At 45.6% G+C, this 14,697-nt stretch overlaps 1 protein-coding gene across 1 annotated transcript in view; it reads left to right on the top strand.

Annotated features, from left to right (window-relative positions):
• Positions 1-14,697, top strand: part of FARP2 (FERM, ARH/RhoGEF and pleckstrin domain protein 2) — an 818,436-nt gene that overhangs the window by 622,224 nt on the left and 181,515 nt on the right. The window contains exon 19 of the mRNA XM_033957823.1: positions 13,349-13,479. Coding sequence (XP_033813714.1) covers positions 13,349-13,479 — 131 coding nt within the window. The remainder of the gene's footprint in view (positions 1-13,348; positions 13,480-14,697) is intronic.

Genomic DNA, 14,697 nt, shown 5'->3' with positions numbered 1-14,697 from the left:
CCACTTGCACTTCGTTTCTCTCCCGGTTAGAGGTTGCAAACTAAAAAAACACCATGAGCATCTTCTCTCACATCAAGCAGCTCTATGGGGTAAAGACCTAGAACAACTCCTATTGCCCACCACTTATGAGGTATTCAGGAAATGCCTCAAAACTCACCTATTCCTGAAATACCTAGACAGCTGACCCACTCCTCTTTCCCCTCTCTAACGGTGTTCCTGCCCTTTCTCCCTATTGTTCCAACATCCCTTAAGTTAACTCAACTTGTACGTCAACTCAACTTATACTTCACTAATCTTTTGTAAACCGCATAGAACTTAACGGTACTGCGGTATATAAACTGTTATTATTATTATTATTAAAGAAGTACCACCATAAATCACATTGACAACGCCTTCTCTTAATCTGTAATTTGCTGTATCAAATAATCTTTTTTAATAAAAATTAAAACCATTATAGTGGCATAACCAAATGTTTTTAATATATAGATGTATATGAGTATATACAGTGGTGGTACCTTGGATTACGAGCATAATCCGTTCCAGGAGCATGCTCGTAATCCAAAATGCTCGTTTATCAAAGCGAGTTTCCCCATAGGAAATAATGGAAACTCTCTTTGATACGTTCCCCCCCCCCACGAGAACCGGAATTGCTCCCCCCGAAGGCCCTCCCTGTGATCTGGCACCCTCCACACCGCGATCGGGCACCCCCTGCTGCGATCCAGCACCCCCCCGCCGCGATTGGGAACCCCCCGCCGTGATCCGGCCCCCCACTTTGATTTGGCACCCTCCCGCCGCGATTAGGCACCCCCTCCACTTTATACCGTCATCTGGGCAGCGGCACCGGCATGTCCTGTGCTTGGTGCCGGTGCCCGAAGATCGGCCTCCTCTTCTGCTGGGCCTTGAGCATGCGCAGATGCTCAAGGCCCAGCAGAAGAGGAGGCCGATCTTCGGGCACCGGCACCAAGCACAGGACATGCTGGTGCCCAGATGATGGTATGAAGCAGCGGGGGGGGTGCCCAATTGCGTCAGGGGGGGTGCCGGATCATGGCGGGGGGGTGCCCAATCGCATTGGGGGGGTGCCAGATCGCGTCGGGGGGGTGCCGGATCGTGGGGGGGAGGGTGGCGGATCACCGGGGGGGGGGGGGGCGCTCGTAAATCGAGCCACGCTAGGTTTCCGAGGCACCGATTTTGCAAATGTTTTGCTCGTCTTGCAAAACACTTGCAAACCGATGCATTCGTAAACAGAGGTACCACTGTATTTCTATATTTTAGACTACTGAGGCAAGCCCCTAGGAGCCGAAACACGACCATGTTGAGTCATTTTATTGATTAAAAGAAATTGAACATCGGTTAGTCACCTTCGTTGTTTGCTTTCTTCTTTGTTGTAACCTGACCATCTGCATCACTGGCCTCAAGTGAGAATTTCAGTGTCTTGGACCAGAGCATTGGAACCAAATTGTCTTCCCTCTGCAATTCACATACTTATCCCACTGCACTTTCTATGGGCTTTCTTCTCCTCTGCGCACACTCGCCTTTAGTTCCAGTTTCACTGAAGTTCTACTTCGTCAAGGAGAGCACTACAAAAGGAATCTATTCTTTGCTTATATGGGTGTAGAGCCTTTTTACTTTGGATCATCTCCTTCCGCTGCATAAATTGCCACAGCTCCTTTGCCTGTCTTCTACAGGACACTTTTTGAGGTTTCTTACTTGGTCTCGTATCTCATGATACACTTTCCCTGAGCCTGAATTCTCTGCTACCAGACTCTTCCAACCTATCTCATAGCTCTGCATCTCTGACTTTCATATCAATGTCCATGATTGCCTAGTGCCTTTTCTGTCTGTATTCAGGCAAAGTACTTTTTGGTGGCAATGTGGAAGAGACTATGCACAATTTATTTGTCATCAGCAGAGCATGCTGTCATCAATCAACTGCTCAGGATCACCCAGGTTTTCATCAGGTTCAACCAGGTTCTTAGCAAGATCAACCAGGTTCTACACACACTTTCCAGTGCCACTCATGGGTGTATTCTTTTGGACATGCCTCTAGAATGTATACCCGTCATTTTGCTTTTTCTGCCTCCTCTTCAGACCAACAGAGGTCATCTTTCACTGTGGCATCAATGCTGGCTCTCATGTCCACTACCACATAATCTCTCTAAGTGATACAAGAGGGCTTCCTGTTTTCCTTCAACAAGGTCCTCCACACTACTCTTCCAGAGCTGCTTTTTCAATTCCGTTTGACCCCTTCCTTCAAGAACCCTGAAACTTGCCAACCATCTGCTGTAGAACTGGTGATTGAAAAAAAAAAAAGAAGAAAGAAATAACAAATAAACAGGAGAATGAACATTGCCTTGAAAGCAGAAACCAAGAGTTCTATTCCAACTACTTCCTTATTCTGAAGGAACTGAAGGAATGGGAATGGCTATAGCGGAGGGGGAGGCCACTTATACATCCTAATCAAGATAGCATACTTACCCTGAAATCGATATACCTCTTCTTATCTGGTCTATCTTTGCATTCACTAGATCTCTTACAGGCATTCGCCTATACCAGGGGTAGACAATTCTGGTCCTTGAGATCCGGAGCCAGGTCAGGTTTTCAGGATATCCACAATAAATATGAATGAGATAGATTTGCATCTCAAGGAGGCAGTGCATGCAAATTCATCTCATACATATTAATTGTGGATATCCTGAAAACCTGACCTGGCTCCAGCTTTCGAGGACCGGAATTGCCTACCCCTGGCCTATACCGTCATATGCAAATGCAGCTGACTTACTTTGCATCTCATAATGCTCTTATGACTAGTTTTTTGTCCAGAATTTTTACTAACTGTTTAGGTGTGGTAACACCAACAATTCCTTTTATACCGTGTTTCCCCGAAAATAAGACCTAGCCTGAAAATAAGACCTAGCATGATTTTTGGGGTAAGTCTTAATATAAACCCTACCCCCAAAAATAAGCCCTAGTCGCTAGCAGCAGCGCTCCCCTCCCCCGCAAAGCCAAACCCCCGCTGACCCTCCATCCTTCCCTCCCATCCAAACCCTGCAGACCATGAGCCGTACATACCTCCCTTCAGAGCAGCGTCGGGCTGGCATCACTGTAAAAAGGCTTCGTGGCCTTCTCTCGTTGGAGCCTTCAGTGTGCCGCGTTAACTGATGACATCATCAGTGATGCAGAGGGAATTCCCTGACAGAGGAGGCTGCAAAGCCTGTTTATAATGATGCCGGCCCGAGGGGGGGTTTGGATGGGAGGAAATGATGGAGGGTCAGCAGGGGTTCAGCTGCGAAGCATAGGGGGTGCTCAAGGGTTCTGCTGCACAAGGGGAGGAGGGGAGGGAAGGATAGAAGCTGGGCAAGGGTTCTAATGCATGAGGGATGGGAAGGAAGGAAAATAGAAGCTGGGCAAGGGTTCTGCATGAGGGATGGGAGGGAGGGAAGGATAGAAGCTTGGCAAGGGTTTTGCTGCACAGGGGGGAGGGAGGGATAGAAAGATCCTGCAGAGGGAAGGCAGAAGGGGATGGGTGAGAGGGGAGGAAAGATGCTGCATATGTGGGGGAGAGAAAGGAAAGAGGAAGGGAGAGATTATCATGTACAAGATAAAAATAAGCCCTACCCTGTTAATAAGACCTAGTGCATTCTTTGGTCCCAAAATTAATATAAGACACTGTCTTATTTTCGGGGAAACACGGTAGATACAAAGATTTCTTTTTTTTTTTTTTTATTTATTTATTTATAGAATTTTACAATATTACCAAGCATATACATCTTGTACAGTAAAGTGAGATCAAACAAAATACTAAACTAAGATTCAAGAATTAAGATATACCACGATCATAGTTCCATTTAATTAAAAATAAAAATAGATAAATAAAATAATAATAATCTAGCTGATCTCACACTAGTCCTCAATATTTATTGGATCCAAGATTAAAGAGTAGAATAGATATAATTCAAATTAATTAAAAGAAAATCCATGTCTTACTAAAGTACAGGGAGCTAACTTTCCATGGACGCTGCTATTCCTTTTTCAAGACGTTTCACTGAGAGAAAACTAATCAGTTGAGATGGTTCTGTAAAAATATACTTCAATGATAAATATCTAACCACACATTTACATGGATATCTCAAGAAGAAAATACCCCCTATTTGAGTAACTCCAGGTTTTAGGAGTAGAAATTCTTTCCTTCTTTTTTGAGTCTCTCTGGAGACATCAGGGAAAATCTGAATATGCTGTCCCAGGAAGTCTTTGGACCTATTTTTAAAGAAAAGTTTTAATATCCAATCCTTGTCTGGGGCCAAAGCAAACAGACAACAAGAGAGTGGCTGGTACAGCCAATTCTCTATCTGATTGTTCCAGTATTGCGGAAATGTCCAATGACCTCTCCTGGGGTTCCTCAATTTTTTCTTCTTCTTTGGATTGGGGCTTGGCAGGAAGGTAATACACTCTTGTAAGAGGAGGTAAGGAGCTTTCAGGAATTTCCAATATTTCCATAAAATATCTTTTCACCATTTCTCTAGGAGAAGTTGACAAGATCTTTGGAAAATTTATAAATCTCAAATTATTAATTCGACCATTATTCTCCTGCACTTCCAACTTCTTCCTGAGTATTATATTATCTTTAACCAACAGATCTTGATTTTGTTTCAAAAGCATTAGCTCCTTATTTGTATTTTGTGACTCTGTTTTAAATTGTGACATATCCTGCTTTAAGACATTTATTTCTTCTTTTTGTTCTTTTAATTCCTTATCCAAACTTTTTATTTGAGGATTTAAAGAATTCCCCAAATTCACTACCAAGTCCCATAATGCATCGAGTGTGACTTTAGGGGGTTTTGTGGGTGAAAAAAGTTGTAATGATGTAGTATCTAAATGTTCTGAAATTGGCTTTACCTCAGTGGCGTCTTGTATTCCCCCAACCTCTGTTGTCCCGGTCGCAAGTCCTTGCAGAGAGAACATGTCACTCTGCGTTGTCATATTCGGCGAGCCCTCCATGCTAGCCTCTGGGAACAAAGAAGAAACCACCTCCTCGGGTGCATTCTGGTTCCGTGGAGAGCTAGCTGCTTGTGGCGTCGGTTGAAGGGGTGGCGTCCTAACGTCGGGGCTAAGAGTGACATCGAGCTCAGGGGATCTCCCCACCGCACTACTCTCCGGCGGTGTCCCCAACGAGCTAGCACCCGACTCTTCTTGCTCCCGTTGTAGGCGTCGGAGAAAATCATCAATAGTAACCACTGGGGTTAAGGGTCGCCGGGAGGCTCCTCCAGCATTCCTTCCCCGTCTTTTCGGCATTGTTTAAGGAAAATTTTGACGACGTCCTCACTGCAGCAGACATGCAACGACCATCTTAGATCCAATCATGGAGAGCAGAATCCGACTCAGGTCTATATACCCCAAATAAAAGTTACCCACAATTGACTCCCGGACTCCTTGTGGCTCCTAAGGGGCTCCACGCCCTGCGGCCGCAACCGCAGCAGCGGCTGCTTTTTACGATGTTGGAGACGGACCCAATGACGTCAAGGGTCCGTCTCTGTGGATGCCTGTCAACGCTGCTAACAGGAAAGGAAGCCGCTGTTGCTGGAATCTGAGACCAACAACGAGTCTCCTCACAACTGTCCTCCAGTCCGGTAACTGCTCCCAGGTTACTGCAGCAGCGGCTGCTTTTTACGATGTTGGAGACGGACCCAATGACGTCAAGGGTCCGTCTCTGTGGATGCCTGTCAACGCTGCTAACAGGAAAGGAAGCCGCTGTTGCTGGAATCTGAGACCAACAACGAGTCTCCTCACAACTGTCCTCCAGTCCGGTAACTGCTCGATACAAAGATTTCTTTCTTGAAATGCTTACCTAATAGAAGTCTCAACTCAAATACATTGGCTCCCAGAGCAATATTCCAGTTAATGGAACTTCCAAGATCAGTACTGAAATCTCCCAGTTCATATCAACTCTGGTTTCTACTGTCTATTCTTCCACAGGATTGCAACTTAACAGCCCATTACCCTACTACACCAACTGGTGTCTACTAGTGCTGCCCGATTCAAGATTCGAATCGGTTTACCGATTCACTTCAGGTGAATCGATTCGATCGATTCAAAACAAAAAAAAAAATCGGCTTCCAGATTCTGTTGACACTCCCCCCTCGCCCCCTAAAGCAGGAGGGGCAGCACTGCTCTTGCTGGCTAGCCACTGCCGCACCTGCTTTAGAGGGCGAGGGGGAAGGGTCAGTTGGGAAGTGCTGCTGTCCGGTTCCCCCCCTGGCATCCAGCTTCCCCCCCCCCCCCCCCGCCGGCCTCCCCGCACCATTTACCTTAAAGAAGCAGCCTGCAGAGAAGATCGCGTTGCTAGTGTCACACCCCCGGCACCAGATTCTGGAATGGCTACCGGGCAGTGTGCAAAATACAGTCTCTGGCGTGCCTTCAAAGGTTGAAAGCCCTGCTGGTCATAATAATATAAGGAGAAAAAATAAAAGTCATAACAGAGCGGTTCTCTTCAAAAATAATAAGGCTTTAATTCACAATAAAGCTTTACTCAGCAATGTAGCCAATGCTGAAAAGTTCAAAACAAACAAAAACAAACACAAACAGTACTTTTGCCTTGGCTACCAAGTCAGCACAAGGCTGGTCAGACCCTTTCCTTAGGGTAAGTATAAACAGTCTCTCACCAGCTTCTTTCAAAGGAAAAGAACAATAGGAACACAGTAATTGGTGAGTTTGCACAGTTTCATAGCAGTTATTCATAGCAGTCCATAGGTACTGATAAAGCACACCGTGCTTGCCTGGATTTAAGCAGGCTTCCCCTACCAACTTTAGCAAGCTGGCAGGGTTGGGGAGTTGCCGAATCCACTATCAAAATTGCCAAAATCGGCCCCACAATCCCAACCCAGAGGATCTTCTGTGGATTCGCCTCCACAACCCTCACTATCACATTCAGTGGCAATATTCTCCAAAACAGAGAGAGGAAAAAAAAAACACAGTCCAAAGTCCTTTGAACAGGGCACAATCTCCTTGTAGTGAGTCTTGAAATGCTAACTCAGCCAGCACTAGTCCCTTCATTTATCAGCACCAAACAGTTCAAAAGTAAAAAGAAAACTTAGCTTTCTTCCATGCAAACCTCCTCAGACTAGCTGGTTCACCAGAGAGGAATCTTCCAAGTCTTCCATTTCAATTTCATTCCCCTGCTTGCGCTCTGGAGCACCTGTCCTTGTGTCTCCCTCCTCTGCTGGCTTAGGACTGACTCTCCTAGGCTTGCCTTGCTCTACTTGTTTTGCTCTGAGCAAGCCATGCCCTAACCTGAGTGGGGGATGGGCAGGCTTCAGCTTCTGCTGAGCTTTCTCCTGCTCTCCAATTAGCCTCAGCAGGTGGGCGCTAAAAGGGCTAGGAGCCTGTTTCCTGGGTTGTGCCTTACTGGGAGCTACTCTAGATTTAATAGAGTTGTTATCCTCAAACTACTCCCCCTCCTCCCAGGGCTCCTGCTCTTGGGAACTCACTTTAGAAACAGAGCTTGTCTGCATGCATGTTGAAGAGCTGCTGCAGTGGTCAGCTCTCTTCAGCTTTAGGGTTGAGTTTCTTTGTCTTCTATCTGGAACAAGGCTAGCTGCAGTGCTGCTGGGCTTGTGACACTAGCGATCTTTGCACTGCTTCAGAGCTGTTTCCTCTACTGCGATCCTGCCTCTGACATCAGAGGAGGGGCGGGACCGCAGCAGAGGAAACAGCTCCGAAGGAGTGCAAAGATCGCTAGCACCGCAATCTTGTCTGCAGGCTGCTCCTCAAAGGTAAATGGTGCGGGGAGGCCAGGAGGGAAGCCGGACACCAGTGGGAGGCCAGGGGGAATACGCAGACCTTCTGGGGGGGGGGGTGAGCAGTTCTTCGGGGTAGGGGGTGGGACAGGCCTTCATGGGGGACAGGCAGGCAGGCCTTCTAGGGTGGGATGCAGGCTTTTAATGGGGAGACAGGCCTTCAAGGAGGACAGGCAGGCCTTCAGGAGTGGGATGCAGGCCTTTAAGCGGGGACAAGCCTTCAAGGGGGAGGAAAGGCCTTCAATGGGGGGACAGGCCTTCAAGGGGGGGACAGGCCTTCAGGGAGGACAGACCTTCAGGGGAGGGGGCCCTGGTGTAGAAGTACACGGAGGGAGGGAAGGGGGGTTCAATGAGACATGCATATGCCGAACTTTGGGGGGGGGAAGAAATAATGGGTCTAAAAATAGAGGAGAGGGAGAGAGATGATGGACAATGGGATTTAGGGAGGGAAGGAACAGAAAGGGAGAGAAGTTGGACACAAGGGATTGTGTGGAGGTGGGGATAGAGATACTGGTTAGGAGGGTAGTTGGGAAGAGAAAGGGAGAGATGGTGGACCCGGGGGTGGTGGAGAAGGAGGGAGAGATGCTGGATGAAAGGGTAGTTGAGAAAAGGTGAATCTGTGGATGGGGACGAAAAAAAGGAAAGATGCCAGACCTCCGGGGGGAGGGAAGAGAAATGGAAGGGGAGGACAGAGATGGCAGATGGATGGTTAGCACGGAGAATGAAGAAGACCCTGGAAAGCAAGTTATCAGAAGACAACCAGAGCCTGGGACCAACAAGATTTGAATATTGACCAGACAACAAAAGGTAGAAAAGCTAATTTTATTTTCTGTTTTGTGATTACAATATGTCAGATTTGAAAAGTGAATCCTGCCAGAGCTGGTGTTAGACTGCAAACGTGAGCTATGATTTAACAGAGAGAGGAAAAGTCCTTTTTGTTTCTTTATTTTGTTTACACCACAGCGCCAGTGTGGTTAGGAGAAGCCAAAGGGGGTGAAGAATCTATAAAATAAACCCACCAGGATGTTTAAAAAAAAAAAACCAAAAAAAAAACAACCACCCAATTGGGCAGGAAAATCGAATCGAAAAACCAATTCAATAGGCGGAATCGAATCAAATCAAAATTTTTTTTCCTGAATCGGGCAGCACTAGTGTGCGTATGCCACATTTGCATGCTTTTACCTCCGCAATAGATTCTGCTCTTGCAATGGTCTCAGATTATAAAGATGTGTTCTACTATGTATCTTCCACATACTGCTCTTATGTAAAATTCATCAATGTATACATACGAGCCTCCTCCATAGTCTGGGATTCACATGAACACAGTGATTAATTTGTATTCCTTTTCTAGATTTCCAGCTTATCCTCCTCTTCCAGGTTTTCTTTTTGGACTTTTGTGTTCATTGTGCTGTGTTTTATCTCAGGAAAAGCAGGCAGCATATTTTCACATGTAGGTGACGTCATCCACGGATTCCTGGTACGGAAGGTCCCAAGTGCATCGCCACTTTAAGAACCTTTGAACGTTTGCGACTTACTGCATTGCGCATGCATGAGTACCTTCCCGCCTGATATAGGCGTGCGGCTCCCCAGTTCATTATTTTCTGTGGAGTTGAGAAGTTGCGTCATCAACATTAGTTCTTTTTCTGCCTTGCCTTCCTGCTCGCGTGTTCATTTTCTCTCTCTTTCCATTAGATGATTCTTTTCTTTGTTTAAAAAAAAGAAAAAAAAACAGTTTTCTTTTTCCCCATTCGCCCATGGGCTTCGACGGCAGGGCCTAGGATTTCACCTCAGCCTCTCATGTTTGATTTGGGTGAGGCATTTTTTCAACCTTAATGTCTTGGCCGTTAACGGGATTTAAGGTGTGCGGCAGGTGCCAGTGGACAATTTCTGTGACAGCTCCATATTCGTGGTGTATACAGTGTCTCGGGCAAGACCATCGCATTAATAATTTTTAAAACGATGCAAACAAAATTTCTTCAATTTATTGAAAAAATATTTGATTCCGTATAATCCATCCTGTTTCCTCAGATTTTTAGATCGCAAATTACTAACTGTCCCCTCTCTGCGTATAATAGGTACCAAGCATCAAGATATCTTTTCAGTAGTTGCCCCTTAGCTTTGGAATACTCTTTTAGCCCCACTAAGAGAAGAAAATAACTTAGACCACTTTAAAGGCCTTTTTAAGACCCATTTATTCAAAGATGCCTTTAATATTTAAATCTTCCTCTAGGTTACACAAGTTCTCCTTTCAAAATAATCAGATCAAAGCATTCCCCTTCCTTTTGTCATTTCTGTAATTGTTTTCTATCTTATATCAATTGTATTTCTTCCCCATCTTCCTTCTGTATCATGTCAGTTTAGTTCAATTTGTCCTATTTGTGATACGCCATTTGCTTAAGTTGTTTTAATCTCTTTAAAATTGTATTGTTACTGGTGTTTTTTATTTTGTATTCCCGATTATTTTATCTGTAACTCGCTTAGAAGTTGGATAAGCAGTAGTATCGAATTTTAATGAAAACTTGACTCTTGTATGCGGTGCTCCACTTTAAAAAAATGCACCTTAAAAAGCTGCCAACTTCAGCAAAAACAGCTATTCGGTGCCACTATGGAAGGAGACCAGTCTTCCTACCCTTCAACGTCCATGGCACCACCAGTCAGTGGTGCTGTCAGCTAAGGCACCACACTCTGGGACACCAAGATCTTCATTGGCACCGCCTTCTACCCCGGCATCGCAGCCGCTTGCTCCTTCAGGCAAGCCAGTAAAGAAGTTACCAGCTTCCCAGATAGGGTCATAGGTCCAGTCATATCGGCCAAGTGACGACCCTTCATGCAACTCGCTCCACAATCTAGGGGTTTCTGTTCTTCAGAGTCATCCTCTTCAGAGCGGGTTGCAGCACCAATGACACCAGCGACAAAGCCACAGGTACCAGTACCTTCTCTGAATGAACAGTTTGAAGAGTTCTTTTATGCAGAGTACGGGGATATTATTACACTTGACACCGACTCTGCAGGTACCGACTCCATAGGTACCGGCCCAGCCTGAGCGTACCAATACCAGGGATGCTGGTACCAGTCCTCAGTCTTCGTTGCTGTCTCCTAGTTCTCAGCACCGCCATCATCCAGAAATGCATCAAAGACTCATTCTTCTAGTCATCAATCTAGCTCATTGAGGCATCGTTCCTCTTCACCTAGACATTCTCAATCCAGCAAGTCTTCTTGCAAGCCCAAACATATTTCTCCTAAGCGTTCAGAAAAGCATAAACAACGTACATATTCTCCGTTGCCGAACTAGTACTGACGTAAAAGAAGACACAGATCTCAGTCTCTGGTCATAGATTCTGACCTTCACATTGAGTCTTCTATTGATGAATCTCTATCCACAACAGAAGCTTATGATTTTCCAGAGCACCACTCCCCACAGCCTCCTATCAAGGAACCATCTCCACTTGAGACACTTTCCTTTACCCATTTTATAAGACAACTCGGTAAGGATATGTCTCTTAAAACTGGAAGCAAACTCCAAATATACTCCTGAATATATGGAGATTATGGATATTAAGCATCCTCCTAAGGAGGTTATTAAACTTCCTCTTCATGCAATCTTGAAGGATACACTTAATAAAAATTGGGAATCTCCTTTATCAGTACCAGTTGCTCCCAGGAAGCTAGACTCTCTTTAGAAGATTGCGCCCACCCTAGGATTTGACAAGCCTCAACTGTCTCACCAATCCTTAGTGGTGGAGTCTACTCTCATAAAAGTCTACCTCCTCCAAGGTTTACGCCTCAGTTCCACCAGGGAGGGAGGGTCGCACCATGGACAGATTTGGTAGATGTCTATATCAAAATTCCATGTTATGGATATTAAGCATCCTCCTAAGGAGGTTATTAAACTTCCTCTTCATGCAATCTTGAAGGATACACTTAATAAAAATTGGGAATCTCCTTTATCAGTACCAGTTGCTCCCAGGAAGCTAGACTCTCTTTAGAAGATTGCGCCCACCCTAGGATTTGACAAGCCTCAACTGTCTCACCAATCCTTAGTGGTGGAGTCTACTCTCATAAAAGTCTACCTCCTCCAAGGTTTACGCCTCAGTTCCACCAGGGAGGGAGGGTCGCACCATGGACAGATTTGGTAGATGTCTATATCAAAATTCCATGTTGTGCAGTTGTGTGAACAATTACACTTTCCATTTTACTTGTTATCTCAAGCATTTGCTTAAGCAATGACCAATGTATCAGAAGTACCTCCCTTCTAACCATACTAAGGGTTTTCAACAATTGGTTTCCACCCTTCAGTCGTAATGTGCATGGAGCCACATGCAGCTGCTCCTCGTGCGTATTGCAGTTGAACCGGAAGCCTTCTCTCTGAGGTGTGGGAAGAGCGAGGAGCCGCTGCACACGACTCCATGCACAGTATGGCTGTGAGGAAGAGGGATCCGGCCACAAGGTAACACTGGGTGCATTGGACTGCGGGCCGCATAAAATGACCAGGCGGGCTGGATTTGGCCCACAAGCCTTGAGTTTGACACCTGTGCTCCAGACCATTCTCCAAGAGTGTCTGCTTCCAATCTCCTTCAAACCTCTCTGCTTCAGGAGATTGAGAATCTACTTCTTCTCAATGCTATAGAGAAGGTTCCTCAAGAACAAGAGAACACGGGGTTTTACTCTCGGTATTTTCTGATAAAACAAAGAAGACCGATATTGGATCTCAGAGCTCTCAACAAATTTCTGGTAAAAGAGAAATTCAGAATTTTGTCTCTAGCAACTTTGTATCCCCTTCTCAAACGCAATGATTGGCTATGCTCTCTGGATCTCAAAGAAGCCTTTACTCATATTCCAGTTCACCCGGCTTCCAGGAAGTATCTCAGATTTTGAGTGGCGCAACACCACTACCAATATAAAATTCTACTTTTCGGACTGGCTTCCTCTCCCAGAGTCTTTACCAAGTGCCTGGTAGTGGTGGCAGTGGCCTTGAGGTCTCAGGGCCTTCAAGTTTTTCCTTATCTGGATGACTGGCTCATCAAAGATCTTTCATATCACTGTGTATTCTTAGCGTCCCTGCAAACTGTACTATTTCTCCAGAATTTGAGATTTGAAATCAAGCTCCCCAAATCTTAGCTTCAACCGTCTCAGAAGCTCCAGTTCTTCGGAACCCTGTTAGACTCAACTCAGAGCGTTTCTTCCTCAGCAGCATCAGGATGCAGTTTTGATATTTGCCTCTGAATAAGCGATCATTTGAGCTTCACATATATTATAGTAACAGTGGATGACAACAAATGAAGATCAGCGTGCTCCATCTAGTCTGCCAAGTAAGGTGGCTAGGGTTGTAATTGCTATACTGTGCAAGTTACTTCTTCCTTGTCTTTACTTATAGGATTGTAGTTTTAGGGCCTATTATAAATATAATTGTTGAGACTGATAGCAAAGTAACATTAATTATATTGCATGAATCATAGTTCATGAATTATTTTAACCAATGTGATCCTATCTAAATAAAGCTTCAAAATGCAATTGTTGAGATTTATTCTCCTTGTTTGCCTTCTATTTTCTGCTCTCAGGTGCACTAAATGAAGTGACAGAGGTGACTTCTCAGCTGCAGGATGGCTTGGTCTTCTTGGAGAATTTCCAGAAGCTAACGGAGCTCCAGCGAGATTTGATTGGCATAGAGAATCTGACTGTTCCCCATCGGGTAGGTTATGTAGACCCCTTCTTTTATGAAGGGAACTGCTTTGCCCGAAGCAGAACGTGCTTCACCATTCTGCAGTCAAGATTTAGGAGGAAGCGAAAGAAGTTAAAGTTAATTTCTATTCCTTCAGCCAATGTGCAAGTATTCTCTTTTCCTGCTTTACTTACCTTATTTTTCGCTCCATAAGACGCACTTTTTTCACCCCCAAAAAGGGGGTGGAAATAAGGGTGCATCTTATGGAGCGAATACCCCTCTGTACCCCTGTATCTTTTTTAAAAATCCGGCTGTCCAGCGCTGTATGGCAGGAGCTTTCAGCACTCCTGCCCTTCCCTCTAAGCTGACTGCCAAACTCTCGCAGCAGCGTCAGAAGGGAGCACTTTTAAAAATCCTTCCATCCAGTGCAGTACAGCAGGAGTTTTCAGCGCTCCTGCCCTTCCCTCAGCTGACTCCAAAACTCTTGCGGCAGCATCAGAGTGGCGCACAAGGCAGGCGTGAGCTTTTCGCATTCCTGCCTAGTCCCGCCCTGCTCCATGAATGGCTGCCTTTTACCTCCCCCCATCTACATAGTAACATAGTAACATAGTAGATGACGGCAGATAAAGACCCGAATGGTCCATCCAGTCTGCCCAACCTGATTCAATTTAAATTTTTTTTTTCTTCTTCTTAGCTATTTCTGGGCAAGAATCCAAAGCTTTACCCGGTACTATGCTTGGGTTCCAAATGCCGAAATCTCTGTTAAGACTTACTCCAGCCCATCTACACCCTCCCAGCCATTGAAGCCCTCCCCTGCCCATCCTCCACCAAACGGCATACACAGACACAGACCGTGCAAGTCTGCCCAGTAACTGGCCTTAGTTCAATATTTAATATTATTTTCTGATTCTAAATCTTCTGTGTTCATCCCACGCTTCTTTGAACTCAGTCACAGTTTTACTCTCCACCACCTCTCTCGGGAGCGCATTCCAGCAGCACCTCTCTTTTACTTCCCCACCTGTCTAGCAGTACCTCTTCCCTGCTTCCCCTGTACTGCAGCACCCCTTACCTGCTTCCCCTGTCCAGCATCTGGCTTCCTGGTGGTGCGTGTCTGCCCTCCTCTTAAAAGCAGCCTGGTGAGGATCACGGCCAGCTGTAGTGAACCTTGCAGGCCACTCTCCATGTCGGTAGCACGTTCCCTCTGACGCGATCCCGTGCATCAGAGGGAACGTGCTACCGAGGTGCAGA

This window comes from Geotrypetes seraphini, chromosome 9, assembly GCF_902459505.1.
Source record: "Geotrypetes seraphini chromosome 9, aGeoSer1.1, whole genome shotgun sequence".
NCBI lineage: Eukaryota > Metazoa > Chordata > Amphibia > Gymnophiona > Dermophiidae > Geotrypetes > Geotrypetes seraphini.
This window is presented reverse-complemented; position numbering and strand designations above follow the sequence as displayed.